This window comes from Arvicanthis niloticus, chromosome 7 (assembly GCF_011762505.2).
Source record: "Arvicanthis niloticus isolate mArvNil1 chromosome 7, mArvNil1.pat.X, whole genome shotgun sequence".
In the NCBI taxonomy this organism is placed as follows: Eukaryota; Metazoa; Chordata; class Mammalia; order Rodentia; family Muridae; genus Arvicanthis; species Arvicanthis niloticus.
In genome coordinates this window covers 40388941-40416761 of record NC_047664.1, presented here as the reverse complement: position 1 = coordinate 40416761, position 27821 = coordinate 40388941, and the positions used below count along the sequence as shown (strand labels likewise).

The 27821-nt window shown below is 52.1% G+C and overlaps 1 protein-coding gene across 3 annotated transcripts; it reads left to right on the top strand.

Annotated features, from left to right (window-relative positions):
• Htra3 (HtrA serine peptidase 3) lies at window positions 1–27619 on the top strand. 3 transcript variants are annotated; one of them, XM_076938356.1, is made up of 9 exons: window positions 1–537; window positions 7880–7979; window positions 11038–11260; window positions 13281–13475; window positions 14039–14071; window positions 15484–15622; window positions 24146–24194; window positions 25552–25647; window positions 26549–27619. In XM_076938356.1, the coding sequence occupies exons 1-9, from the start codon at window positions 135–137 to the stop codon at window positions 26712–26714; spliced, it is 1404 nt and encodes a 467-aa protein (XP_076794471.1). In that variant the 5' UTR covers window positions 1–134; the 3' UTR covers window positions 26715–27619. The 3 variants fall into 3 exon arrangements, with proteins under 3 accessions (XP_076794471.1, XP_034364795.1, XP_034364794.1); XM_034508903.2 differs by having other exon boundaries at window positions 3–537; window positions 15484–15598; XM_034508904.2 differs by lacking the exons at window positions 24146–24194; window positions 25552–25647; window positions 26549–27619 and adding an exon at window positions 17564–18251 and having other exon boundaries at window positions 15484–15598.
• The last annotated feature ends 202 nt before the right edge of the window (window positions 27620–27821 follow it).

Genomic DNA, 27821 nt, shown 5'->3' with positions numbered 1-27821 from the left:
GCCCGCTGACGCTTGGCTGAGAGAGGGCCCCCATCAGTCCCCACACCATGCCCTTTTTGCGCTCCCGGCCAGAGTGCGCCTGAGCCGTCCGGGCCTCGGTGTCCCCACGGGTCTTGCGCCGCCGGCTCTCCGTGATGCAGGCGTGCGCGCTGCTCCCCGCCACGCTGGCCACGCTGGCCACGCTGGCTGTGTTGGCACTGGCCCGGGAGCCTCCGGCGGCGCCGTGTCCTGCACGCTGCGACGTGTCGCGCTGTCCGAGCCCTCGCTGCCCTGGGGGCTATGTACCGGACCTCTGCAACTGCTGCCTGGTGTGCGCCGCCAGCGAGGGCGAACCCTGCGGCCGCCCCCTGGACTCGCCTTGCGGAGACAGTCTGGAGTGCGTGCGCGGCGTGTGCCGCTGCCGTTGGACACACACAGTGTGTGGCACAGACGGGCACACTTATGCCGACGTGTGCGCGCTGCAGGCTGCCAGCCGTCGTGCATTGCAGATCTCCGGGACTCCGGTGCGCCAGCTGCAGAAGGGTGCCTGCCCCTCTGGTAAGCTCCACCAGGAATCCAAAGTCTTGCTCTGTGGAAACTGAGGCCCAGGGGGAATCTGCCCACTTCCACTGGTTGTTCAGACAACCCTCTGGCCTTCTAGATGGAGAAACCTAGGCCCCAAGAGGTAAACGTTGTCCCCAGTCACAAACAAGTTAGAATTAAAGCCTAGTGTGGCAGCCTGGTATTGTCTGGTGGGCTGTGAGGCTCTGACCCAGCCACACTCCTGTTTCTTAGAGTCCTCCAGTGACTTACAAGGGAATGAGCGGCAAGCAACCTTTCCAGGTCTCTGCCTTCAATTTCTGTTGTTTTCTTCTGTCAGGCTGTGCTGGGTGCTGGTTCTGTGTACCCATCTTGGGCCTTATGTCTGAGAGTCAGAGGGTTCAGGGTGGCCAGGCACCTGTGCTACTCTGCTTCTATCTTGGTTGTGTTTGGTGTACCCTTCTCTGGTCTCCCATGTGGCAGATACTATTAACATCAGGCTCTGGGCAGAGATGGGCAGGGATGGAGATGGATTTTGTTCTTCACAGATTGAGCCATTTGTAAAATAAATTCCTTTCTGCGCCTGGCTGTCCCTTAACTGGAAATAGTGCATTGTATGAAGCAGACCTGGTACCCTTGAGACTTCTAGACTGTGGAGGGCACAGAGGTGCCATGGAGAGAGAGGAGGAAGTCAGCCTGAGGATCAGGCAGGCATCCATCACTAAGAATGGCAGAACTGCTGTGGATGTTGGCAGGACCTTAGGCTTCATAGACCCACTGTCCTTGGTTGATTGCTTCATTGTGTTCTGGGTACTCATCCATGAGTGGTCTGATGTCAGGCCTGGAAGAGATGCTGAGCCTCAGTGTTACTTCCTGTGCTGGGTGTACTATTGCTGCTTGGGGATGAGCTCCCCCCGCCCCAGAGGTGTTGAGCTGGGACAGTAAATGAGGCTCCCTGGCAAGTGTGGAGAGAGTGGGAAGGTCTGGGTGGAGCAGTGACCAAGATCTGATCTAGAGCACTGGCTGCTATCAAACTCAAGCTGCCAAGGAGTGGTTGGTACTGAAGCCAAAGAGGAAGGACCCATGATCAGAGATGTTAACAAGCCAGGGTCTGCCATCCATCCTTAAAGGGCCAATTAAAGCAGTGTGGCCACATTGGGAAAAGGAGTGAAAGGGTCCAGTGACAGCCCCCCCCAAGTCCGTCTAGGGGTCCTGACATGGGATTTAGGTTTAACTAGAGGGACGGAGGTACACTTGACCAAGTGCTCCCACCCATCCTTGTTAAATACTGCCCAGAGACGGTAGCAGCCTAGCTGTCTCTAACTCTTCCTCCCAGTTCAGCTGACAGCACTGCCCCAGGACACTGAGGTCTCAGCCTCTGTCACCACACACCTGTCATTGCCTCCTGTCCACTGTGAGCACACTCACCGACCAGCCTGAGTACAAACCACAACGCCCAGATGCTCTGAACTCATGTATGTGCTGGCAAGAGGGAGGCCAAGCCAACCCTCACTTTTGCTGGCTTCTACCTTTCTTATCCTCCTGCATCACTTCACCTGGCAGCCAGGTGTCCTTGGTCAGTCTGTCCTGCATGTTACCAACAAGACTGCCTTCATAACCCCCCTACTACCCTTACCTGGACTCTCAGGCCCTATTTCTGCCCCTCCCCACACATAATTCCTCTACCGTCTTCTGCAACCTTCTCATCCTCTCATCCGCTGGCCGCCTTACTGGTTTCCCTCCCTCCTACCTCAGTGCCTTTGCACGTGCTCTGCCAACTGGCCACAGCTGCCCCTTCATCCTTTACCTAGCAGGGTGAAGGATGGGTCAGGTGTCCTACCATCCTGAGCTGGCTTCCCTAACCACTGTGACTCATTGCTAGATCTGTACCCCTGCCTATTGACCTGTCTGTCCTCTCTGCTTTTTGTTCACTCTGGGCCTCATGGCAGGGGTGGATGCAGCACTTGGTTGCACACGGTAGGTGATGTTATATAAACGTCTGGGCCCATTGGTCCCTGGACCTCTCCTGGACCTTGTTAGATGGTTCCATTGTGAGTGATGGAAGCTGTGTGGTCCCACCTGCTTGTTAGAAAAGCATTCTCAAGAGAAGGGTCCCTTTGCTAGTATGACCTGCATTCAAGGGTCTGCTTACAGGTGGCTAGCTGCCTGCTGGCTCCCTGGAATCAACACCCCACAGCCCCTCTGTGGCGGTAGACACCCACATGCTACTGGAGCTCAGAGCTGGGAGCCCTGGGAAATTCCCACAAAGATTTAATAGGCAGCTTTTAATGTGCAAGGCCCTGACAGCCTCTCCCAGCCTGTTCATTTAAGAACTTTGGTTAGCTTTTGTGTTCCCTCCTCTTAGCAGCTTCTAGGGCCTTGGAGTTGAGCATGTTTAACCAGGCAAGAAGAAGTGTCCTGTATCTGTCTCTCTGCCTGCTAGGACAGCAGAACTGATCAGTGGTATGGCTGTGTGTGGGGACTGGTAGGGTTCCGGTGGCTTCCTATGTTTATTTGATGTTGGATAGGATTGTGTGTTATAACCTGGTACAAGGAACCACTCCATGACCTGTGAGTTCAGAAGCTCTGTCCAAGCCACATCCCTTCCTTCATCCACCTGCAGGGCATGCAGAGGTGGCCATGGGGCTCTGTGAGGACAGTGCTACCTAGGCAGAATAGTATTCACCCATGTCCTACACCATCAAGAGTCTGTGTGCTCACTGGCCTGTAGAAGCTCTGGAGACAGTGAGGCAGGCAGGCAGTCTTTCTGGCCTTCACTGTAGATCCCAGACCTATGCAGATGTCACAGCAGATTGGGGCTCTGAGGGAGGTGGCCACCAGAGTTCCTAGGATCAGGTGTCTCAGACTTCCCACAACCTCTAAAGCCTTTAGGAGTTCATCATAGGGAATAATGTTGGGGTACCTTATAAAGGCAGGTTCTGATGCTATATATAGTGTGCCACTCTAGGACTCTCAAAGAAAGGGAGAGCTTGACCCAAGCCCTGGTCCCCCTGACTCCCTATTGCTGGTCTGATATATCATAATACTTGAGCCCCATGAGATGGTGGCCACTCTGGAGGACACTGGTGGATAAGTTATGAGAAACAGTGCAGTCACAAGACCCTGTTCCTGGGGCTGCAGAAGCATGTCCAGACATGTATGCCTTAACTATATGCATGACAGGTCTGGGCACTGCAAGCTGTGCCTGTATATTCATGGTATCAGCGTGGCCTGTGGGGCACATACATCTCCATCTGAGGCTCTAGGACCTGAATATCTAGATCCTGTACACAGAGTCCTCACCTCTTGTGTCCCAGCTCTGGCCCCAGATTCTTGTACCCAGTGTCACTTGCCTTTGCACCCACAGTCCCTTTGTCATATGTGCCAATCCTCCATTCCTCAAGGCCTGGGCCAAAAGTCACACTTGTTCCCTCTCACTGAGGGCCTCTCTAGAGCAGTGGTTCTCACCTTTCCTAATGCTGTGACCCTTTAATACAGTTCCTTATGCTGTGGTGACCCCCAACCATAAAATTATTTCTGTTGCTACTTCATAACCATAATTTTGCTACTGTTATGGATTCTAATGTGAATATCTGATATGTGACCCCAAGGAGGTTACGACCCATAGATTGAGAACTGCTGCTCTAGAGTGTCCTCAGGACTTGGGTACCGAGGATGGGCTGGCCCTGGAAGTGAGCAGGGTGGAGCACACAGCCCCTAAAGCTTCAGCTCTGCTGCAGCTTGCCTGCCTGGGTGGCCGATCAGCTCACTGTTTTTCCTTCTTTTAAAAGCTTGCCTGTCCCTAAGTGACCCATGTCCCCTTAAGATCCATCTGTCATACCCCCCAGGGGACCATGTTGTGGTCTGTGACCCAGGTCCTGCCTAGGGAATGGAAGATAGAGGAGGGCAGTTGCCCAGCCGGGAGCATACATACCACACATCACTCTTCTTCATGGCCACAGCTCAGGGCACCAGCCCCGGTGCAAGGCACCCCGCACAGCACCACAGGCATAGGGCACCAGGCCCCGAGTCGGCCTCTCTGAGCTCTCCACAGCTGATACAGTGGCTGTTGTCTAGGTTGGAAAACAAGGCTTAGAGAGATCAGGTGGCCTGCCCAAGGCACACAGCTTCAACCTGGGCACATCCCAGCTCGGCGCTGCTCCTTGGGGGTGTATAACAGTTGGTTAGCTTCCAGGATATCCCAGCCTTGACCTATGGTTGGCTTGGGGCCAGCCGGTGCCTCTGGCTGTGAAATTCCAGGCACTGCTGGCTGAGCCAACTCCTGGAGGAGGTACTGCCTGCTCACGCCTGGGCTGTGCGGCTATTCTCAGGTCACAGAGATTCCCAGCTCTCCTTGTGATACGCCTTTCCACCTGTGACTGAGGAAGGGCAGTATAAACCGGCCACTGAGGGATGCTCAATGCTGCCTTCAATCTCCCAGTCCCATGTGCACAGGAAACACCTGCTGTGTCTAGATTTACTTGATGTCCCCCATTAGGCCTCACACAACACCAAGCCTGCACATGCATAATCGCGGCTGGCTGATGACCCAGGGAGAGACGCCACGATTGTCCCCCAGGAAGAAAACCCAGGCACAGTGAACTCAGGAGACTTGTGGGGTCTTTCTGTTAAGAAATGGCCAAGCTGGGGGACACCATTGAAGAGTCAGACATGGGGATCAGAACCAGGCTCCTATGTGTGTCAAGTGTGCTGGCTGGGCTCGTGGACTCGGGGACATATGGATTCGGATCTCTGTTACTCACGATGATGGAACTTTGCAGTGAACAGCCTCAGGAACGGTGTAGGTGCCCCCGTGGTGTGTCTTGGTCATTCATTTTCCTGTTCTGTGCCTTTGTTTCCCCATGTCTTCCCTGGCAGTTGTGACCGTCCAGAGCTAGCACACCTCCCTGTTTGAAGGTCATCCACTGTCAGGGCATGTATGTTGGAGATGGAGCCCTGAGGTCATCTTCCCTCCCAGGGCTACTTCTTACAGCCTGCCTTTCTTCTCCAGGCCCTAGACACCTGGCCCTGATGGCTGTGCTCTGGGTCAGGCTGCTGAACAAAACTTCCGGGCCTTCAGATTCCGTTTATTTTTGAAAAACAACAACAACAAAAAAACCGAGCCAACAGCTGGGTGTGCTGAGACTACAGCCTTCAGAACTTGGCTCGGCCTGGCATGGGGGTGGGGCTGTTAAGAAACCCCAAATAAACAGAGCCGTTTCCTGGCCCAGCCAGGCCAGTTCATGTGGGAAGCCTGTGGTGGGGGCTTGGGGCCCTCTATGTGACTCATGGTGACTCATCTGAGACTGGGGCCAGATTAAAGGGCCATGCCTGTCACTCTTCGGGTTCTCTGACCTGCAGCACAGCTAGGTCTGCCGTTCTAGGATGGCGGTCATACTCAGTTTTCTGGGCTATGGCTTCTGCTCTGGGGCAGGGGTTGCAAGCTGATGGCCAGGCTGAGCAGGTTCTGGCTGGTGGCTGTATCATCTTCTTCCCTCTTTCCAGGGAGCTCATGGGTGCTGCCTGCTTGTGCTGGCCACTGCTGGGCTTGGATGAGCCAAGCATATCTCTGGTCTTAGTCGTCAGTTCTGGGGAATGGGGCCATCTCCTTGGTTTCCCTGTGGTCCTGAGCATGGAGAGCCAGCTGAAAGCAGGGCCCTTCCTGCAGGTCTTGACATCTCCCCAGTTGCCCACCATACACAGTCCTGGCTGACAAGGTCCTCAAAAGTCAGGCCCTCCCTCTGGAATGACAAGTGGCCTACTAACATCTGCTGACTGGCTAGAGTCTCCAGGTCAAAGCCCAAGCAGCCTGGGGACACAGATTTATCTATCAGGCCTTGGCTTCTGCCTCAGTTCTACCCCTACCCATAGTGGGCCTGGCAGGCCAGGTGGGCAGAGCCTGGGGAGGGTTCTTTGGGACCTGGAAGTCCTGAGCCCCAAGGTGGATCCAGCAGTAAAGCAGACAGGGTGACCTGTTCTCCATGCTTCGAGGACAGAGTTCCCTCCTCCTGGGTCACAGACACACTGGGCCTAGGTCTCTGATCAGCAGTCAGGGGCAGCAGATGGCTTTGCCTGCAAAGAAGTCCTCTTCATGGCCCATCATATCCCAGGTTCCATCTGTCTCATCCTCATTCACACGTTTCCATCCCTGGCTGGTCATTTGCTGTCCCTTACTGCCAGTGGACACCATGGCTGGGCTCACAAAGGCTGTAGGCAGGTAAGCCTGTGTAGACTTCACTAGAGTCTGGGCTAGGATTGTTTCATAAGCCTCTGTTTCCCCACCTTTACTACTGTAGCTCCATTTCCCACAGGGGAGGAGTCAGGGACATTGCCAGGCTACGTGTGGGGACAGCACTAGCCCACGATTGGTTCAGAGCCCAGTGCTCTGTACCCCTCTTATGACTGCTGTTGTGGGCATGTTTTCCTGGGAAAGGGAATGTCACTGTTCACATTCATGCCAGTTTACCCAGGTCCTACGAGGGGGTCACTTTCAGTCCCACTTGTTAGTCAAGGCCCAGAGAGGGTAACTGACTTGTTACAGGTCACACAGCTAAAAGACAGCAGGTCCAGCTGGACCCAGTTGTGTGAAGCTCCCAGTCCTGTGCTCATTTTAGACTCCAGGGACCTCTCATAAGCACCACCAAGCAGCGTGATGTCAGAGGCTGAGACCTGGTCTCAGTACAGGCTCATGTCACCCACATGCCTCAGGCCTGTGGTCTTGGCAAGCCACAGCTCTGTTGCTGATGGTGGCAGAAATCTGAGCCAGTGATGAAGGTTTTGAGGCATTTGTGTGCTGCCTTACAAGTAGGCCTGGGCTATGGCCAAGTTGGACAAGGGCGGTGGGTGTTCTGTCCACTCAGGAATCTTTAACCCAGCCAATGAAGAATGGCCTCATGGAGGCCAGATGGGATGGCTCAGGAGAGGAGGCCTTGGCCCTTTCACTGTGCCCTTATCTATCAGTACACTGCCCCTTAGGCACAGAGAGACTGATGGTCGGTCCTCTCTCCAACATTCTGCTGTTACATGGGTCTAGTGGCGCTGGTCCCCAGCATCAGTCCTGTGTTTCCCAGAGCAAAGATCTAAACTTCTCTAAGATTCCTGCCCAGCCCTGAGGAGTCCAGTGGGGGGAAACTGTGCAGAGGCTCAAATCTCAGACCTAGTTAACCATTCTCCAGGGCAGGGACGACTATCCCCAATGTCTGGGTACCCCTGCACTTCTGGGTGATGGGGTACAGAGTATGTTGACATTGGCTCTGAGTCCAGACATGGGTCTCCAGCAGGGCCTCTTCCACCCTAGACCTAGGGACTGCTGGAAACCAGCATGTCTCACTGACACCCTTGGTCCTTGCTGCCAGCGCAGGTCTCCACCAGCTGACCAGTCCGCGGTACAAGTTCAACTTCATCGCCGATGTGGTAGAGAAGATCGCACCAGCCGTGGTCCACATAGAGCTTTTTCTGAGGTGCGTGCCCCCTACCCCTGAGTTGCTCTGCAGTTTCCCAGTCATTCCCAGCTGTCTGTTGCCTGCTGCCATCCAAACTAGATCTGATTACAGCAGCCAGGAGCAGAGTAAGGGATGGGGTGGGATGAGTAGCAACTGTTGGAAGGTGGGGTTCCTGGGGGGGGGGGGCTGAAACTTAGCCTGAAATGAGTACCTAGGAGTCTAGGAGTTAGAAATGGGACAGTCCCACTGAGGTGCCGGCTCAACAGGACAACTGTGTCTAGATCAGGCATGAGGGAGGATGTGCCAATTCGTGGTGGAGGGGAGGGAGGTCTGAGTGGACGCGGGTGAATAGTGAAGCAGGTTTGTCCATGGGAGAGGAAGCCCACTGTGTGATGTGTGGTCTAGCCTTCTGGAAAGCTCTGTCTTTACAGACAGGGGTGGAGACTCCTTCCTTCCTCCCACACCCCTTGATTCTGTCCCAGAGATGTCTGTGCTGGATGAGGAGGCCTGCCTTCTTGCAGCAGCCAAGGCCCCAGTCACTCACATCCGGTCCTTAGGTCTCTATTTAGACCCCCCAGAGAGAGGCCGGTTATGGCAGGAGTCTCAGATCTCCAGACACAACAGTCTCCACCCTTCTCGCCCTGCAGCTGAGTGGAGAGGGCAGCTGGGACGGTGGAGCCAGACAGGAGCCCACCTGATAGAGATCTGGGAAGCTGGTGACCAGCTCATTAGTCTGACTCTGGTATGGAGCTGCCTGATGTCAGTCACTATCTTTCCCTCTGTGCTCTAAGGTCGGCAAAGTGTCGGACTACTCACCTCCTGCACACCAACAGTGGCCACAGCCTCACAGTGGCAAGATGGTGTGAGGTATGCAGCAGGAAGGAGGGTGAGCAGTACTCACCCAGGGTTTAGCCTGAGCTCTAGAGCATGTAGGCTCTGAGTCTGTTTTCTCAAGTCATCCTGAGACTCCTGCTCTAGGAGAAACGAGACAGATGTTTGGAGACTCAGCACCCATGGGACTGTGAGACCCTTCTGCTTGTCGGATCCCTGCTGTGATTGACAGTTTTTAAACCTAGGCATCCCAAGGATTTTCCTGAAAAACTGCTCATGGGATTCTCCCATGAGCCCAGAAGGCAGTTCTGAAGTCAGATGGCAGGAGCTAGGAACAGAGGCCTAAACTGAACACACACACACACACACACACACGCACACACGCACACACGCACACACGCACACACGCACACACGTGCACACATATCACTTAACCCTACTGCCCTCACATCCTATATACACACCACACACACACAACCCCCACCATATACCACACACACACTACACACACCACAGACACACTACATACACCACACACTCACACCACTCACACACACACACCACATACACAAACACACAGACATACCACACACACCACACACATCACACACTACATATACCACACACACAAACACACACACCACACTTATACCACACACACAAACACACACACCACGCTTATACCACACACACAAACACACACATAACCCCCTCCACACACACACACACACACACACACACACACACACACACACACCCTGGGGTAAAATCTGAAACTGGCATTGAGGAAATTACCAGTGGATTCACTAAGAGGCTCTCTCAGCAGAAAGGGTCTAAGGAGGAACTGTGTGTCTCCAAAGGGCCTGGGGCACAACCCCTGAGCTGGTTAATCACAGGCTAAAGCAGCTGGGCAGCAGTGACATCTGGCTGGAGAAGCCAAAACCTCATGGGTAGGTAGGTAAGGCCCAGATAGGGCACACAGCACAGAACCTCCCAGCCATTACCCTTGACCCGTGGGGTGTAGGTGCAGGGCTTTCTCGGGTCCTGGCTGCAGTTTCGAGAGGAGCTGGGTGTACTTCTCAGAGAGACATGGCTGAGAGACAGGACCCGCAGACACTGCAGTTCTCATGCAGGAAGCTAAGCAGCCTGCCATGGTGGAACCCTGCTCTGCCCTGCCTCCTCTTGCTTGAGCCCAGTATGTAGTCCCACACGGTGGGGCCTCAATCTCCCCTGTACTGTGTACAGCAAGCAGTCTTTACCTAGGCCTAAGTCACAGAGTCCCACAGACCAGAAGCTTAAACAGTGGGACATGTTGTCCCAGTTTAACATCCAAGGAGTTTGACATCCAAGGTCGGTGTCAGCAGGACACCACTCCCAGATTCTGGGCTCCCTCTTAACTTCTAGTTGTTCTGGGTGTCCTCGGATTGGAGGGTGTCCTTTCCACCTACCTCCCAGGGTCCCCCTTGTGCCTCTTCCAGCTTCCCATCTTCTCAAAATACCAATGCTTGGACATAGGTCCCCACTCTATCAGAATGTCACAGCCCTGTCACACCCGCAGAGACCCACTTCCAAATGAGGTCACACCATGGAGCTGTGGTCAAGACTTGATCACACCTGTCTGGGGGACACTGGCCCACAAGTCTCCCATGAACTTTGAATGTACTTGTCCCTGGCTGCAGGGAGTACTTAGGATGTTTGTTGTTTTCTCTGGTATCGCTAGGCTGAGGTGACATTTCGAAAAAACTGACACCATGCTCAAGAGTGCTGGATACTTTGTACGCCTTCACTTGCTTAGTGTCCTCAAGGCCTATGTCCTTTTCTATGTCACCCTGAGGAAGGTCGCAAGCTGTACCAACCTTCTACCTCATCCCATCATGAAAGTAAAGGCTCCTTAAGCAGACAGCCCATTTCCCAGATGGGAAGACTGAGTCTTAGAGAGCTTACAGAGTCTGCCTGAGGGCAGCTCAGCTAGGTTGGCGCCACTGTGGGCTGTTATATCCTGATACCAGTGGTACTTTGTCTCACTGCAGCAAACTGCAGATCAGAGATGACGGTCACATCTTTATGGCCATTAACTGGACCCAGCTTCAGTGTTGGTAAGGCCACACCCATATGTGGCTGTCTCAGTTCAAACCCAGATGGAGGAGGGAGTGGTCCCCCAAGCCTGTGTTCTTTCACCCCACGTGGTTCTGCTCCCTCTATTGTGTTGACTCCCCCATAATGAATGTCCCGTGCTCTCCTGCAGACACCCTCTGTTTGGCCGAAATGTGCCACTGTCCAGTGGTTCGGGCTTCATCATGTCAGAAGCTGGGTTGATCATCACCAATGCCCACGTGGTCTCCAGCTCCAGCACTGCCTCAGGCCGGCAGCAGCTGAAGGTGCAGCTGCAGAACGGGGATGCTTATGAGGCCACCATCCAGGACATCGACAAGAAGTCGGACATTGCCACTATTGTAATCCACCCCAAGGTGAGTGAGATGACGCACCCCTGCCTGTCCCAGCAGTGCCTCTTAGCCCAGCCTTCCTGGGGGATAGCAGGGACCTGAGGCCTAGGGCCACTGGCCACATCAGATAAGCAGTCCCTGAACTGCCTTGCCCAGGATGCCAACATCAAGAGCAAGCAGGACACAGAAGGGAGGAACAGCGTCCCACACCTCCCTACCTCTCTGCTGTTCTAGTCAGATCCACATGCCTGTCCCTGTGGGCTGACAGACCAGGGAGGTCAGTCCCTACCTTTCACCTCTGAGCCCACACTTACTCTGGCCACCAAGGCAGACCTCTGTCAGGGCCACAGGACCCAGTATGGTCACTGGCAACTTCTAGAAATCCAGTTGGCATTGCTTCTTCCTGTTTATGGCAGAGCCCTGGGAAGAAGGACCGGATCCACTCATCGCTTAGAATCTTACAGGGAGAAATGGGGCCTTGGGGAGATTAGAATTCTCTTCACTTGTAATCTGAGGGGAAACTGCAGCTCAATGACGTTTGATCACATACCTAAGATCCCAGCTAATAGTGGGCAGGGTCAGGCTGCCAAGCCTAGATGCAAGCCTTCCTCAAACTGGCTTTTACTGCATCCAGCGGTACCATTGCATGGCTCTGGGATGGTTATGGGGGTTTCCTGTATCCCTTACACTCACCCTCAAATATGCCACTGTGCCTTCAGCTGGCTCATGGTTTCCTTTAGATGTCTATGAGTCATATGGTGTGGCTGAGTGGCGCATATCTCTCCTGGATGCAGCTTCTCAATGTCCTTGGTGACAGGTGTTTGCAGAGTTCACTCCCAAGGTGAAGGATCTGAAATGGGCTATCCTAATGTAGTCCCTCTATAGTTTGGAGCCTTGTCTGGGTGCATCCCTTCTTCACAATAGCACAGAAACTGAGGGTAGGAGTGGGGGACAGACTGAAGGGCTGAAGTGACAGGAACTCTTCACACTATGGAGGCCCAACTTCTTCGTGAGCAGCCTGCAGTTCTGCTGTGCTCAGGGGATCCAGGCTTGGAGAGGCTCTATGCTCAACCACCTGCAGATACAGGAAGCTGTAGGGCAGTGAAGGATGCCACAGCTCTTCCATAGCTTCCATGGTGCTAAGAGCATAAGCCATTGCGTCAGAGCCAGACCAAGAAGATTGCCCTGACCTGACTGGAAGAGCATTGGCAACACAAGAATGGTGTGTGTGCCTCAATACCACACACACACACACACACACACACACACACACACACACACACCTACCTCCTGGAGCCTCTGAAGCTCAGAACCTGTGCTCTGCTGCTCCTAAAGCAGATGTGCAAATATGCTTACTCTTCAAGACCATGGAGCAGAGGACCAGGTAGCTGAGCCCACAGACAGATAGGCTCTGCCAGCCCTGTGTGAAACAGTGTTCAGGTACCTCATGTGCCAGAGGTGGCCTCAGGTTCCCTGTGTATCTATAGCAGGAATCAAGGATCCCAAACTAGGGTTCCCAGGTCCTTGACAGGGCTCCAGTGAGTGACATATTTGTCCATGGAGTGACTCTATTGGGTGCAGCACACCAAGCCTGGTGGTAGCTGAAGCTTTCTCCCACCTTGCAGAACAAACTGTCACCACTAAATTTCAGGCTTAGCTGGACAGTAGCACAGGCCTTTAATTCCAGCACTCAGGAGGCAGAGGCAGGTAGATCTCTGTGAGTTTGAGGCCAGCCTGGTCTTATATAGTGAGTTCTAAGGTAGCTAGTGCTACCTAGAGAGACTATGTGTCGGAAAACAAATCCTTGGGCTCAAGGAGACCAGAGGCCAGGACCAGCCTGGATACTCTGTACTTCCCCATGGCAGACATGTCTGGCGTCCTAAGATGAGCCTTGGTTCTGTGGACTCCAGCTCCAGTCTCAGCCAGCTGCTGGCCTAGCCTCAGGGCTGTGAATAACCTCCTTCCTCTCCAGAAACCAGCCTGCCAGGATCCCTTTCTGTGGTCTGAGCCTCTGTCATCTCTCACACCCTTTTTCTCCTTCCAGAAAAAGCTCCCTGTGTTGCTACTGGGTCACTCTGCAGACCTGCGGCCTGGCGAGTTTGTGGTGGCCATCGGCAGCCCCTTTGCCCTGCAGAACACGGTGACAACGGGCATTGTCAGCACTGCCCAACGGGATGGCAAGGAGCTGGGCCTCCGGGACTCAGACATGGACTATATCCAGACAGATGCCATCATCAATGTGAGTGCTATGGGCAAGGCCGACCTCAGTAACTTCTGACCAGCTTGTGCCCCATCCCATCATACAACACAGCTATCTAAAAGGCCTTTGTTATCTCATGTAGAGTACTCACCCTGTGACTGCCTCCCAGAGATGAGCTGCTTTGGACAGCTACAGAGATGAGGTGGTCTAGTCAAACCCCTGGAAGGTCTTTGCCTGCCCTGCATAGCTTGTCACTTTACTAGGATTAAGGTTATATTGGATGGCACTACGACATTCACACAACCTTCCACAACTAGTATCTGGAGCCTTTCATATCTGTAGAGATTGAAACCTCTGACACTGTCTGTCCTGCAAGTACCTAGCAACTGGCGAGTTGTGGAAACATGTAAGCACAAGATTTGTGCAGAGACCTGGAGGGTCAGGGGGATAGCTGTCTGCTGCTCTTTGGGCTGAGCACTAAGACAGGTGGAAGTCAGTTCCCGTGACCCATCTTGTCACTGACTGTAGTCAGTGATGGGGAAAGAGCTTGGGGACCGTAGTGGTGTTCACAGCACAGCTAACAGTGGTTTTCTCCTTTGCAGTATGGGAACTCAGGAGGACCCCTGGTGAACCTGGTAAGTGTTCCCTAAAGTGCAGTGTATGGTTTTGTAAGCTTTGCTTACACAGAGGCACAGGCTAGAGATAGGGGCAAACCCCATGCAGCCCTTCGAACTGCATATCCAGAGGTCAGTAGAGTGGCTGTGTTGGAGGCCCAGGAAGACCTGAGCCCTAGGTCCACACTGCCTGGAGTCCTCAAGGACAACTGAGAACAGTTGCCATGCTGGGGCCATGTGCTCCCCCATGGCATGGCACTGGGGCAGTGGGGACACAGATCAGGCTGTTACTGCCCTGGGCCTTGCTGTCCTCTGTTATGATCTAAGGTGAGAGGAGAGACCACGCCCATGAGCTCTGTAACCCACACTCCTTCCAGAGGCAGGTTCAGCATCATCCTGGCTGAGATTTTTCCAGAATAGGGCAGGAGACTCAGCTGGGATCCTAGCCTCTGAGGACTCAAGAGAACTTAAGTTGCCCCAAGGGAACTTAGCCATAGAGTAGGTAGTTCCCACACTTGATGAGCCTGCACAAGGGGGCTCTGAAGAGACACGGGCCTCACCACTGAGATAGACCAGGAGCCGGGAGCACTTAGTGAGGGTGTGGAGATGAAGGAATAGGTGGAGAGGGATATGCCAAGGACAGAAAAAGCACATGGGAGCACTTCCAGGGTTGGAGAAGACAGCCATGGGACAGCCCATGGGCCGGGGCAGTGTCCAGCTGGCACTTAGGTGACTTGCGCAGGTGGCTATCTCCACACTCACGATTCTCCAGGCAAGGCTGCTGATGGAGGGGCTCATGTGGTAGGGCCTGTGCTAGATTCTTAACTTTCTGCCCTAGGCCCCAAAGAAGTTCCATGACAAGCTGGTAGTGCCCTGGCTGGGTTGCTGTCTAGGGCAAGCATCCTGCACCCCTCTCATGGCCAGGCTTTTGGGAGGGATCCTGCCCAGGAGTGGGTCCCATTGACTGGGGAAGCTCCTGATCTGATGGCATTGTCTCCATGAAGCTGAGCAGGGTGGGAGCTGAGCTCAAAACAGATTATGAGCTGCTGCCCTGGCCCGGCTCACTGGTCTCTGCTTTCATAAGAAAGGGATAGAAGGGGTCCCAGTCTCTGATGGGGATAGATGGTGTCCTGGGTGCAGTGGACACCACCTCCTAGGGCAGAGGGAGCAACCCAGTAACTTTCCTAGAAGCCCTTTCCAGGGGTAGAGCAGAGAGATCCCCAGCATTTTGTGGTATGCAGGGTGGGGTAGTGTCACTGACCCTGATGTGACCCAGAGAGCCATGTTTAGAGGATAGGTGGGGCTGCTTGGGGCATCTCAGTGGAGCACTGACAGCCAGCTCTGCCTGGAAAGAGTGCTCTTACACCTGGCTCAGCAGCAGTCTATGGTTTGCTTGCACCCCACCAACCCCGCACTCTGCTCTCTTTGCCCAGGATGGTGAGGTCATCGGCATCAACACGCTCAAGGTTGCAGCTGGCATCTCCTTTGCCATTCCGTCGGATCGCATCACACGCTTCCTCTCTGAGTTCCAAAACAAGCATGTGAAAGGTAAAGAACTCTCCAGAGGGTCAGGTAAGGCAGGGTCCCCCAGGATGAGGCCCAGCCCCACCCAAGTTAGCCAGGGCCCAGCTTCAGGAACTATAGATGCCATGTTTGCTCCTAACTAGGTCCTTTACCCTCCCCAAACCAGGAGAGCCCAGGGCTCTTCCCAGCTTCTCTTAGGGCCTTCCTCCATGCCTCTCAGCTCATAAACACAATCACCCCCTGCTCCTCCAGACAGTTTTTTCTCAGGACTCACCATCCAAGCTTGGATTCCTGGGACTTCTCTTAGTTGGCAGAAAATTGTGTTTCCTTCCTTCCATCCACCTGTCCACCCACCCTCCATCCACCATTCATCTACCTCCACACCCAATCCTTCATCTATGCTTTCATCTGTTTATTTACTCCTAATCTAACCATTCCTCTGTATGCCAACCCACCCATCCATTCTATTACCATTCCATTTATTCATCCCTTTACCTACTTGTCCACTCAAGTTCTCACTCATCTATTCACTCACCAATTTATCCAACCACCCATTCATCCATCCATCCATCCATCCATCCATCCATCCATCCATCCATCTATCCATCCATCATCCATCCATTCATCCATCCATCATCCATCCATCATCCATCCATCCATCCATCCATCCATCATCCATCCATCCATCCATCATCTATCCATCCATCCATCCATCCATCCATCCATTAATCCAGCTACCAGTCTACCCACTCATCTATTTACTCGCCTGTCCATTCATCTTTCCATATATCCATCCATCCATCCATCCATCCATCCATCATCCATCCATCCATCCATCCATCATCCATCCATCCATCCATCCATCCATCCATCCATTAATCCAGCTACCAGTCTACCCACTCATCTATTTACTCGCCTGTCCATTCATCTTTCCATATATCTATCCATCCATCCATCCACCCATCCATCATCCATCCATCCATCCATCCATCCATCCATCCATCCATCCATTAATCCAGCTACCAGTCTACCCACTCATTTATTTACTCGCCTGTCCATTCATCTTTCCATATATCCATCCATCCATCCATCCATCCATCCATCCATCCATCCATTTATACATTTGTCTATTCATTCATTTATTTATCATCCATCCATTCATCCATCTATCTATTTACCATCCACTCTTTCATTTACTTATCAATCCATCTATTAATTCATCTATCTACCCCATTCACTGATTCACTAATCCACCAATCTACCTATTCATCTATCCATCTGTACATCCATTTATCCATCCTCCCATCTATCCACATACCTACTCACTCCTCCATTTCTGCCTCAGTCTGCCCACACATCTACCCATCTGTTCATCTGCCCATTCATCCCTCTTACCCTTTCATCTATCTACTTATACACACACCCAGTCATTCATCCACTATCTCAATTATCCACCCATCCATGATTCATCCATTTACTCATCCACCTATCCATCTTCCTCCCATCCATTCATGTCCCACCCATCCATCTACCCATTCCTAAGTACCCTTCTCAGCCTATGAGTCATACAGTCAGCCCAGCAAGGTATCCTCTGTTCCAAGGGAGCAAAGTTCAAGAATCTAATCCTTGGGAGTCACCTCCTGCCATACCCTATCCCTCACCCCAGTCTAAAGAGAGATTTCCAGTCCCTCTTGCCTCTACTCCACACGATGGGTGGCCATCTGCATCCCCCTAGGAAGAAAGCTTGCCAAGGACAAGTCTGCTCTTCAGATGAGAGCATGCTAATCTTTTCAGTTGGTAATCATGGCCACTGTCCAGAAAAGAGCCCCATTTCTGGTCTCAGGCTCCTGGCCCCCTCCCCCCTTCCCATTTTCAGCCCACTGAGCTGCCAATTACCGTGTGCCTTCCACACCCACATCCTGGTCGGTGCCCAGGTCTCACCCCACCTGGCTGCTCATACCCTCACACTGCCTCCCTGTCTCCTCCCAGCCCTCTCACCAGCACTGCACTGAGAGCAGGGGCCTTCCTCCTGCTTGCCCCCTCCTTTGCGGCCCTGCCAGCTACACACAAGGACCCCAGTACAGCCAAGACTGGCCCCATGAAGAACTGCAACTGAGAAGCCTCGTTCTGTTCCAAGTGGCCCTATATGAAGATGACAGAAGCAGGCAGAGCCTGTCCCTCCCAGGAATCTGAGGCACCTTCTGGTGAATAGTGGGAACTAGCCGCCTTTTCTCTTGGCCAGTAGGAAGCTCAGAAGTAGACCTGGGTTCCTAGACCATTGGTAGCCTTGGCCCTTTGTCTAGTAACCAGCACTTTCCAGTTTAGCTTGTTTGGGATCAGAACTCCACCCACAAAGACTGGCCAGTGGGTGATTGCTGTGCTGAAAATGGGCCAGTGGCCTCCTGTCCCGTAGTTGCCTCTTCTATTCTCAGACAAGAACTCCCCAGGGGGCAGGATCTGCTCCTCTGTTGCAGAGCAACTGTCCCAGTCATGGTGTCCTCTGCGGAAATGCTCATTCCTGACCCAGAGCTATGCTACCACCCAAGGACAGTGCCTACTTTCTACCAGAGGGTCTGACGAGGCTTAGCTAAGTGGGGTCCATTGACTTAAAGTCCTTCTGAAATTTGTGCTTATTTATGCGCTTCCATTTTTAAATAAAAACATCAGATGATCTGAACCCTGTTAATCTAAGTTCTTTAACACATCCCTTTTATTAAGCCAGGGAGGCATTGAGAGCATTTCTTTTCTCATCCAGGGCTTGGTGCAGATTCTGGAGTAGCTGGAGCAGTACTGGTCAGGGGAGCTGTCCCCTTAGCCCTGAGCCAGGAGCTTTGGGATGACAAAAGAGGCAGGCAGTGGGCAGGGCACACCCCTGCTTGCTTCTTCAGGTCTCAGATTCCCGTTGAAGAACTCCTATGCCTGGTAGAGTCCCAGATGAGGAGGTCGGTGGGCTTAAGGAGTACACAGGGCCTGCTGCAGAAGCAGGGTCTGGAGCAGGAGCTTGAGCTGGGCCCTGAGCCGAGCAGCAGTTCAGCTGTGCCTCTTCGCATCCTTCAGGGGACATCTCTAGGAACCTTGACTACTGAAGATTAGACTAGCCTTGGACCAGAGGTCTGAACTAGCCTCAGTTCCTTCCCAAGACTGTGCAAGTGTATGACTGGCTGAGCTGCCCTGTCCTCTCCTAAGCTGTTCCCAGGGCCTTCCCTCTGGTGAGGGGGGGAAACCCAGAGAACCTTGGGGTCATGTGACATCTGAATGATGAGCCTGGACAGGAGAGAAGGGGAACAGAGGAGCTTAGGAAATGGGGATGTACCTATCCCAACTGTGGGCAGTGCAGGATAGCCCAACATCACAGAAGACCAATGAGGGGTGGTACTGAGGAGGCTCTCAGAACAGAAGACCTACATGGGCAAGGTATTGTGAGACACTGAGGAGGGGGTAGTAGTAAGTAGGACATGTTGGCTGCTAGGCGGGGTCAGTGGCTGAGAGGAGGCAAGGAGACGTCAGGGCATAGCCACCTTCTCATGGCTGAATCAGGCTTTGTTCAGAGACTGAGGCATTGGGGTTTATCAAAAGGCTAGAAGCAGTATGGGAGGGGGAGAGGTGTGATGTACTGAAAAGGTGGAGGATTTACGGAGTCAACCAGAGACTTGAGGAGCTATCAGACAGCTAGGGTTCCTCTGCTTTGACCTGAGAGAAATCAAAGGACATCTCCAAAGATCCGAGAGTTACTGCTTCAGAGCGCTGAGGGACCCTCTGCTCCTCTCCTCACCGCTCTCTTCATCTACAGGCTGTGAGTCTCCGCTCTCTCTTTGAACTCTTCATGGTCTTTCGGTCTGTGGTATTGTTTCTCAGCCATCTTCTTTCAGAATCTATCCTCTGTTGATCTCTGGAACTCTTCAGAGCTTCTGGTGTCAGAGTCTGTATCTCTCGGTGCCTCTCTGGAATACTCTGGAATACGTCTTGGGGCTACAGCTCTGAGCTTTGGGCATTAAGGTCTATGGCTTTCAGTGGTTCTCTGGAACTCTTGGCTGCCTCCTTGCTTCTGCCAACCAGGCTGGAACTTTGTGGGTTTTTTTAAATTTTTATTTTATATTTTTGTCTGCTTTTTGTGCAACCAGTTCAACTCACTCTACTTGTGATATAGATCAGAAGTAGGCAAAAAGACCAGTCAGGAAAAAGCCTTTATAGGGGCTGGAGGGATGTGTCCTTATATAGCTAGAAAGAGCGTGATAGGCTTCTACCAATTACAGCACGGCTTCCTGCCTACCAATCGAAAACCCCTCGTGAGCGCAACCACTTTCCACCCATCACAAGCAGTTTGTGATTGATAGCTCCCACAATCACTGGGGAGGTGCCCCTCCCAAACCCCAACTTGTTGAAGATTGCTGCACCCGGGGCTGAAGCATCGATGGATAGGGTTGTCTGGAGGTCACCAAGGCTTCTCAAGGCTAGAGTGAGGTGTCCCAGAACTGTCTGGAGCTGGCCTGGATAGAGTGAGACAGACCTCCTCCTGGCTCCAGCGGCAGCTGTGGCTGCAGAGGTTCTTGCAGCTGGAGTGGAGCTCCCCCGAGGCCTGTGGAGTGTGCACAACAGCCATACTGGTTGCCAAAGGAGGGTGTGCTTGGCTCACACACTCTCCTCCTACTCCCACGCCATCCCTACTCAAAGCTGTGAGGCAGTAGGGCCTGTCACGTCATTCAGGGGACCAAATGGCCTGCTCCAAAAATAGGCCTTACCCTATTTAAAGAAGAAACCCACCCAGAAACATTAAGATCTGCTTAAACTAAGAAAGCTATATGGGAGGAATGCACTAGTGTTCCCTGCTTACCCTGAGAGGCAGGCACCCCTCTGACCTGCATCAGAATGAATCCCCAAATGTGTGAAGCCCTGGCCAGGGCTTTCCCCATGACATTGGAGGTGTATGTGAAGCTGGCAAGCATGGTTTGGTGGCCCTTACCGTAGCCACTACCCTCTAGGTCTAGAACATTCTCAGGTCCCAGCTGCTCATTCCTTTAAGGTACTCACCCCTCCCCTGTCTTGTCATTCTGTCACCGAGGCACTGGGGATACTTGGGGGCAAAGTGACGATTCTCACCTGTGCTAGTCTCTTTCCCACTGGGTTGCATGTGCCTTACAGAGGTGATTTTCCCATAGAGATCAGGACAGTATGGAAGAGTTGACAGTTACAACTGCACTAGCCTTGAGAGTCCATAGACCTGCACTTCTGCTCTGTACCTCACCTCAGCAGTGTGTCTAAAGGATCCAGCTCCTGGGGCTGGGGCTGGGGTACTGCCAAGTGACCTGCAGTGGTAGTCCCCCATCTAAAGATGTCCCTGGACTCAAAGGTAGCCCCAGCCCTTTGCCAGGAAGGCACCCTTCACAGGAAAGGGATGAGGCCCTGCTCCCCACACCTACGGGAAGCTGTGCTTTTTAAACATGGCCTCGGGCTACAGGCCAAGTGGGGGTGTCAAAGGAGGGGTATCCTGGACAACCAAGCATAGGACTCAGGCTTCACCCTGTCCTCATCCAGGTTCCTGGATTTAGGTGGCATCTGCAGTGATGCCCTGGATTCTCCACCTCACCTCCTAGCCTCTCCTTGCATGAGCTGAATGTACCAATGTTTATAGGACATCACACAAATACCAGGGCACTACACCTGCACCCCACCTGCTCAGCACTACATTAAGAGCACCCCCTCATTCTCTCCAAGTCCTATGTCCTTCTGCCTTCCATCTGAAAGTCCTTAGGCTCTGCCTCTTGGAAAGATCTGCATTGGCTCCACCACTACTCCATTACCCAGCATCAGCAGCCGCCGGAGTCCTAGCTCGCTATGGTACTACGCCAGCCACACCACAGACCTCCTACAAGCCTCAGAATGACAGACTAAATATGCTTGTGATTCAAGTAGCATCTAGAGTCGCCTTTGGCCAACCCAGCTCCTCTGGGCATTACAGCTACTCCGTCATCATTTGCTTTGGATAATGGATTGTTCTAGCATCGTTTGATCAAAAGATGCTCCTTTCTCCACCTCAGTGGTTTCCCAGCTTTACCACAAAATTGAGTAACTCAGTTCTTCTATGACGTTCAGTGCTACATGGCCTTCTGCCTTCTGATCTCTTAGGAAGTCTGTGGTCTCCTAGGAAGGTCAAGTGGTCCGAGCCCTCCCCTCTGCTGGCCCTCATCAGCTCTGCTCTCCGAGCTCTTTTATTCTAGACACAGTTGAGAATCAGCTGTTCCATTTCTATGGAAGAAAATCAAAAGTCTGCAGTGTATCTGTCAAAGAATTCGGAGTGAGGGGTTGGTATTTTAACAGTGTTGCATCCTCAGATCCGGGATCACAACATCTGGCTTTCTTCAGCTTATGTTATACTGAGTATACAGTCTACAGGCCAATTTCTGATGGCCTGCTACTAGAATCTACAAGCAAACTTGACTTTGGTACGTTGAATGTTTGATAAATTATGGGTTCTGATAGTTTGTTGGTAGATTTCATTGGGTTTTCTATGTAGATGATTTTGTAAATAAAAACAGTCCTCTCCTTTTCCATCTGAATGGCTCACCCTCATTCCCAATATTGAATAAAATGTTGAATAAAGGTTTTGGGAACGGGCTCCTTTTCCTGTCTTGCAGGAAGATGCATCCAGTCCTTTGCCATTAGGCATACTGATGGCCAAAGGTTTTTTGTTGTTGTTTGTTTTTTTTAAGTTGGAAGGCTTCTATCCCGTTTCTGGCTTCTTGTAGGCACACATGTGAGATTTTTGTCTGTTTAGCTCATAGTATGATTTCTTCCTTTTTAGTCTATAACTAACATTAGCTCATTTTTGTTTTTATTTTTTAGAGTATTGGCAACTAAGCCCAGGTCACATGCATACTAGGCAAGGGCTCTACCATTGAGCCATATTTCCAGCCCTCTTTTAACTTTTTGTTTTGAGTCAGGGTTTCAGAACATCACTGAGGTTGGCCCTGAACTCACTCTGTATCTCAAGTAGGCCTTGAACTGGCCACTCTCCTGGCTCAGCCTCTGGCGTAGCTGGGATGATAGACCTATGCCACTAGGTCAGGCTGACTTTTTACTGTTAAACCATCCCATGCATTCCTATACTAAATATCTCAGCTTTGATGTACTGGACATTTTGTGTATTGGATTTGATTTGCTGCGAATGTTTGTCTCTACCAAGACATGAGGTTGTTGGTTTAGTTTCTGGGTATGGTCAGGAGACACCAGGGTCATAGTCAGTCCCATGGAGGCATCTGTAGAACGTGTGCTATTTCTTTCTTATACTGCTGGTTTCCACAGTGACATCTTCTGGGTCTGAGCTCTTTCTGGGAAGACTTTTAACCACTCATCAGCCTCTTTACTAGATGGAGGGCTGGACATAAGTGTTTGGGGCTTTCCAGACCCTAAGTGCATGGTTGCAAGCAGTGGCTAGCTCTCCTAGAAGCCTGTGGTGTCTGAAGGGCTGCAGCAACACCTCCTCTCTAATTCTCGACATTGCCAATGTCAGTTAACAATGTCAGTTCATCGACATTGACAATTATCTGTCTTTTCCTCACAATCACACTGGCTAATGATTTATCTATTTCATTAATTTCAGAAGAACAGCTTTTGATTCACTTATTTCTTTGCTGGGTTATTTTACGGCTCATTGACTCACATTCTCATCCTCTGCTTCCTTTGAGTTTCATGTGGCCACCTTTTTCTTGTTTTTAAGAGGAATCTGAGGCCACTGGTTTGAGACTTTCCTCTTAAATTAAAAAAATAAAATTATTATTGGGTCTGGAGAGACGGCGCAGCAGTAAAGAGCAGTTACTGATATTACAGAGAACCTGGGTTCAGTTCCCAGCATCTGTCTGGTGGCTCTCAGGTCAGTTCCTGACGCCCTCTTCTGGTCTCCACAGGCACTGCATGTATGTGATGCACATACAGACAAAAAAACTTGCGTGCATAAAATAAAAATAAATAAATCTCTTTAAATTTTTTTTATTATTTCTGAGGGAGGGAGATGTGTGCCATGTCATTCGTGTAGAGGTTTACAGGACGGATTTGTGGAGTAGCATCTCTCTCCACCTTCATGTGGGTTCTGGGGATCAGGCTCAAGTCGCCAGGCTTGTACCACAAGCCTCCTCACCTGCCGAGCCCTCTCACCTGCCTGAGTCCTTTTTTCTCTGACACAGGTGCTTACTTATGTTCTTTGCTTCTAAGAACCGCCTCTGTGCCCTGAGAGTCTTGGTTAGGAATATGTTCTTTTATGTAGTTGAAACAATCATTTCTTGTTTTGCTTTCCTCTCTGAGGATTTATTATTGTGCACTTCCTGGGCATCTGGGTTTCAGAGATTCTTGGTATTACTGATTGCTGGTTTAAACCCACCATGTTCAGGGAATTTTAGTGAAATGAAAAACTGAAACATGTCAGGCCTTGCTTTTTGCTGAGAATCTGTCTCCATGGTTTCACCACCAAGGCAGTCAGGAGTGGGCTGCTGGTTCCAGGCCCTGTTGAGTCTCCTCTGGGTTCCCTTCTCAAAGGCAGTGACCATGTAGCCTAACTGAGCCACTGTGTTCCATTTCCAGACTGGAAGAAGCGCTTCATTGGCATCCGGATGCGGACCATCACGCCAAGGTGAATGACACTCCCCTGTCCTCCCATGAACCCCTTCCACATGCTGACCACTATGCCCAGCTGCTGGCAGGTTGCTAGGGAGGTCAGACCCACCACCACTGCCTAATGGATTCCTTTTGCTCTTTCCAACTCTAGTCAGATGCCCCTCCTCCAGGAAGCCTCTAGAATTGTTTCCTGGCTTTCCCACAATAAGTCATTAAAACTAGGTGGTTTAGAACAACCAAAATGTGCTACTTGAGAGTTCTGGAGGCCAGAGACTTCAATCAAGTGCCCACAGGTACCACTGAGGTTCCAGTCTTAGTTCTTCCTGTGTCTCCCAATTCCTCCTGGCTGTGGGTACCCCTCAGCAGGCTGCCCATCCCCAACATGGCCTCCTTCGCCCTGTGTCTGAGCCCCAAACTGCCAGTCACTGGATATGAGAGCTGCCCAAGTCCGTGACTTCATCTCAAAATCCCTGACCAACTAGAGTGGCAAAGACCTTGTTCTCAAACATGGTGATGTTCTGAGATCCTAGTGGCTATTTCCCCATCTCCACAGGCCATTCATGTGAGAGAGCCTCCCCTACTTGCACACCCTTTAGCACAGTGGTGACCTGCAGTGTTGGAATGGTTGTTAGGTGTCCTTCCACCCTGCCGGCTGCCTTGACCATGCGCTCCAGGGAGATGGCTGTGCTCCCACTCACCTCTTGGCTCTGGCCTTGGTAGAGGTTCCGAACAGAGCAGCTGCCTGGAAATACAGGATGAAAGTGATAATGAAGGCATGGACAGGAGGAAGGGAGGGAGGGAGGGAGGGAGGGAGGGAGGGAGGGAGGGAGGGAGGGAGGGAGGAAGGGAAGGAAAGTTTAGCCCAGGGCTGTGAAGGAAGCTAATACATGGTGAAACTCTGGGAATAACTCGAAGATACTGAGCAAACACCCTGACTCCATCTTCTTGCTTCTGTAGCCATCAATCTAGGGAGCAAAATGTAAACAATTTGCAGTTAGAACCAGTATGCCGACTTGTCTTTAAGTTGTGTGCTTCCCCAACCATCCATCTATCTACGGACTATCTGTCCAGTCTTCTCAGTCCATTCCATGACTTAACTGTTCTCCATTTCTCCACCCAGTACCTTCTGTCCATCCACCCACCCATCTGTCGTCCCTTGGCCACCCTTTGTAACCTGTCCTCCTAGATATCTGCCCCCTCTCCACACTTGTAGCCAGTTGTGGCCACTGAGCAGTTCCATCTCAGGGGGCTCAGGGTTCTCTGAGTGTTCACAAGAGGTTGTTTGTCCTGCTTGGGTGGTGGTGGGAAGGGGCAGCCACATGCCAGGGAGCAGGGCTAGAGGCAGAGAGGCTGACACAGAATTGCTTTTCCAGTCTGGTGGAGGAACTGAAGGCTGCCAACCCAGACTTTCCAGCGGTCAGCAGTGGAATATACGTTCAAGAGGTCGTTCCCAACTCACCTTCTCAGAGGTATGTTCTGCAGGCAGAGGCAGGGCTACTGGCTGTCAGACATGGGGGGAGGGTGTGCTGGGGCCTGGACTGGGCCTCCTCACTGACCTTATGTGACCCCCAAGCCTCCTGGCAAGGAGCTGTGGAGTCTGGCCGCTCCTCTGAACCACTGGATGAACTGTCCCTCAGAGCACTGGCCACGCCTGTCCTTGGCGCAGAGGGATCTTCCCTTTGAGAAGCAGAGGCTGAAGAGTCCCTTGACTCGGCCAAGACAAGAACTCCAAGCCTCCTTCTCTCCAGAAAGAACTGGGGCTTCAGTTTTCTTTTCTGAAAAAGAACATCATGGTTCTGCTGGCCCTCCATTCCAGAGACTTTGTCACGGTGAAATGAGATAAAGGCTTTGTTTGTTTTTTAACACATGAAGAGCTACAGAAATGTTAGGTACAGGCCTGGTGTGGTGGCACAAACCTGAACCCTCAACATTTTGGAGATAGAATTGGAAGGACTGGGTATTTAAGGCCAGACTCAGCTAGATAGGGATCAAGCCCAAAGCTATATTAAGACACTATTTCAAAACACCAAAAACCCTAACAAAGCAATGGTAAGTAGTGGGACAACATGTGTTGAAGCCATGTGTCCCATGTGACCATGTCCTGGCACCCTACCTCATCCAGGTCACAATATTGGGCGTAAACTGAGGTTCTGGAAACTGGAGGGGCCCCATTGCCATATCCTCTGCTGTGGGAGGTGGGCCTGCCCCTCCCTCTGTAGTCTGAAAACCACTGGCCATCATGTACCACTGGCTTTCCACTGATGTTCTTTCTCAGAATCATTTTGTTAAACTGCTGCTTCTGAGCCCAGGTGAGCCCAGCCCGAGCCCTGAAAGTACATGTGTGCTGAGCATCTTTCTCCTGCTTGACAGAGGAGGCATCCAAGATGGCGACATCATTGTCAAAGTCAATGGACGTCCCCTGGTGGATTCCAGTGAGCTGCAGGAGGCAGTCCTGAACGAGTCCTCACTCCTGCTGGAGGTGCGGCGGGGGAATGATGACCTGCTCTTCAGCATCACACCTGAGGTGGTGATGTGAGGCCACTCTCCTCCAGTGTCATGCCAAAGCCTACAGAAGGTGGGGTTCCGGCCTTCACGAAATCAGGACGAAGGGCTGCTGTGGTCCTCAGCAGGACCAGCAGTCTCCTCTCTGAGTCCAGTGCTGAGTCTGAGGCTGGACATAACCGAGGGTCTGGATCTCAGCATTGACCCTTAATTCCAGTTCCAGTAGAGGAAGCACAGTGTCTCTTGTACCAGATGTTCCTGATGTTACCGTCTGAGTTCTCTGGACCTGGAAGCTCCTAGAAACCTCCCTGGAAGTCTACCCTTCCCCCAGATTTCCCCCTCTGCCCTTGGAAAGGCCCACCCGGCTCCCATCCCACCTCCTCTCCCTTATATCCTAGTGCCATGACCTCTCCTTGTCACAGGTACTTTCCTGACCCCACCAGGTTTCCATCTGCTTCAGCACTTCCCCACCCCCCATGATAAGACAGGGGCTGCTTGCCCTGCCACCTGGTATCCCTGGAGGGCAGGCCGTATGGCTGACCCCTGGAGAAGCCAGGGTCCTGACCTGGAGCAGGTTAACATCCCTCACTGCTGAGCTGAGCCCTGTGCTGGCCCAGGTGGGCAGAAAGCAGTTTCATGATCACGTGGTTTCCAACCCTGACAGCTCATTCTCCCATGGTGGCCAAAGAGGGAGCGGGCACCTGCCTGAGGTGCAAGGACTGAGCCACTTCACCTCCGAATGCAGTTCTGGGTGCAGCAGCCATCTCTGAAGACGGCCACCCAGCAGCCAGTAGGCTCCCAAGGGCATCTTTGTTCTCCCTAGTGTTTCAAGTGTATTTGTGGGCTTTGCTGTAAAGTTCCCCCCCTTCCCACGTTGCTTGTACTGTATGTTTCTCTACTGTATGAAATTAAAGTTTACAAGCACATAGCTGTCAACCAGAGAGGTATCGGTCCCCGACCAGCTGGGGTCTTTACACATGTAGTACATCGTTGGGGTCATTCTGAGGCCTGTAAGTGGCCTTTCCAGGTTGATACAGTGTCATGTGTTTGAAATACACCAGATCCCAGGGCTGCCTGCTGCTATGGGCAGCCTTATGTCAGGCTGCTGGGGATAGTTCCTTCACATCCAACTTGTGGTCTT

Bases quoted from the DNA above. Each gene is read 5' to 3' on its own strand.
- Htra3 (XM_076938356.1), top strand. From the start codon at position 135: ATGCAGGCGTGCGCGCTGCTCCCCGCCACGCTGGCCACGCTGGCCACG. The intron at 13,476-14,038 runs GTGAGTGCTATG...TCTCCTTTGCAG, and splicing joins AGACAGATGCCATCATCAAT to TATGGGAACTCAGGAGGACC. The intron at 24,195-25,551 runs GTGAATGACACT...TTGCTTTTCCAG, and splicing joins ATGCGGACCATCACGCCAAG to TCTGGTGGAGGAACTGAAGG.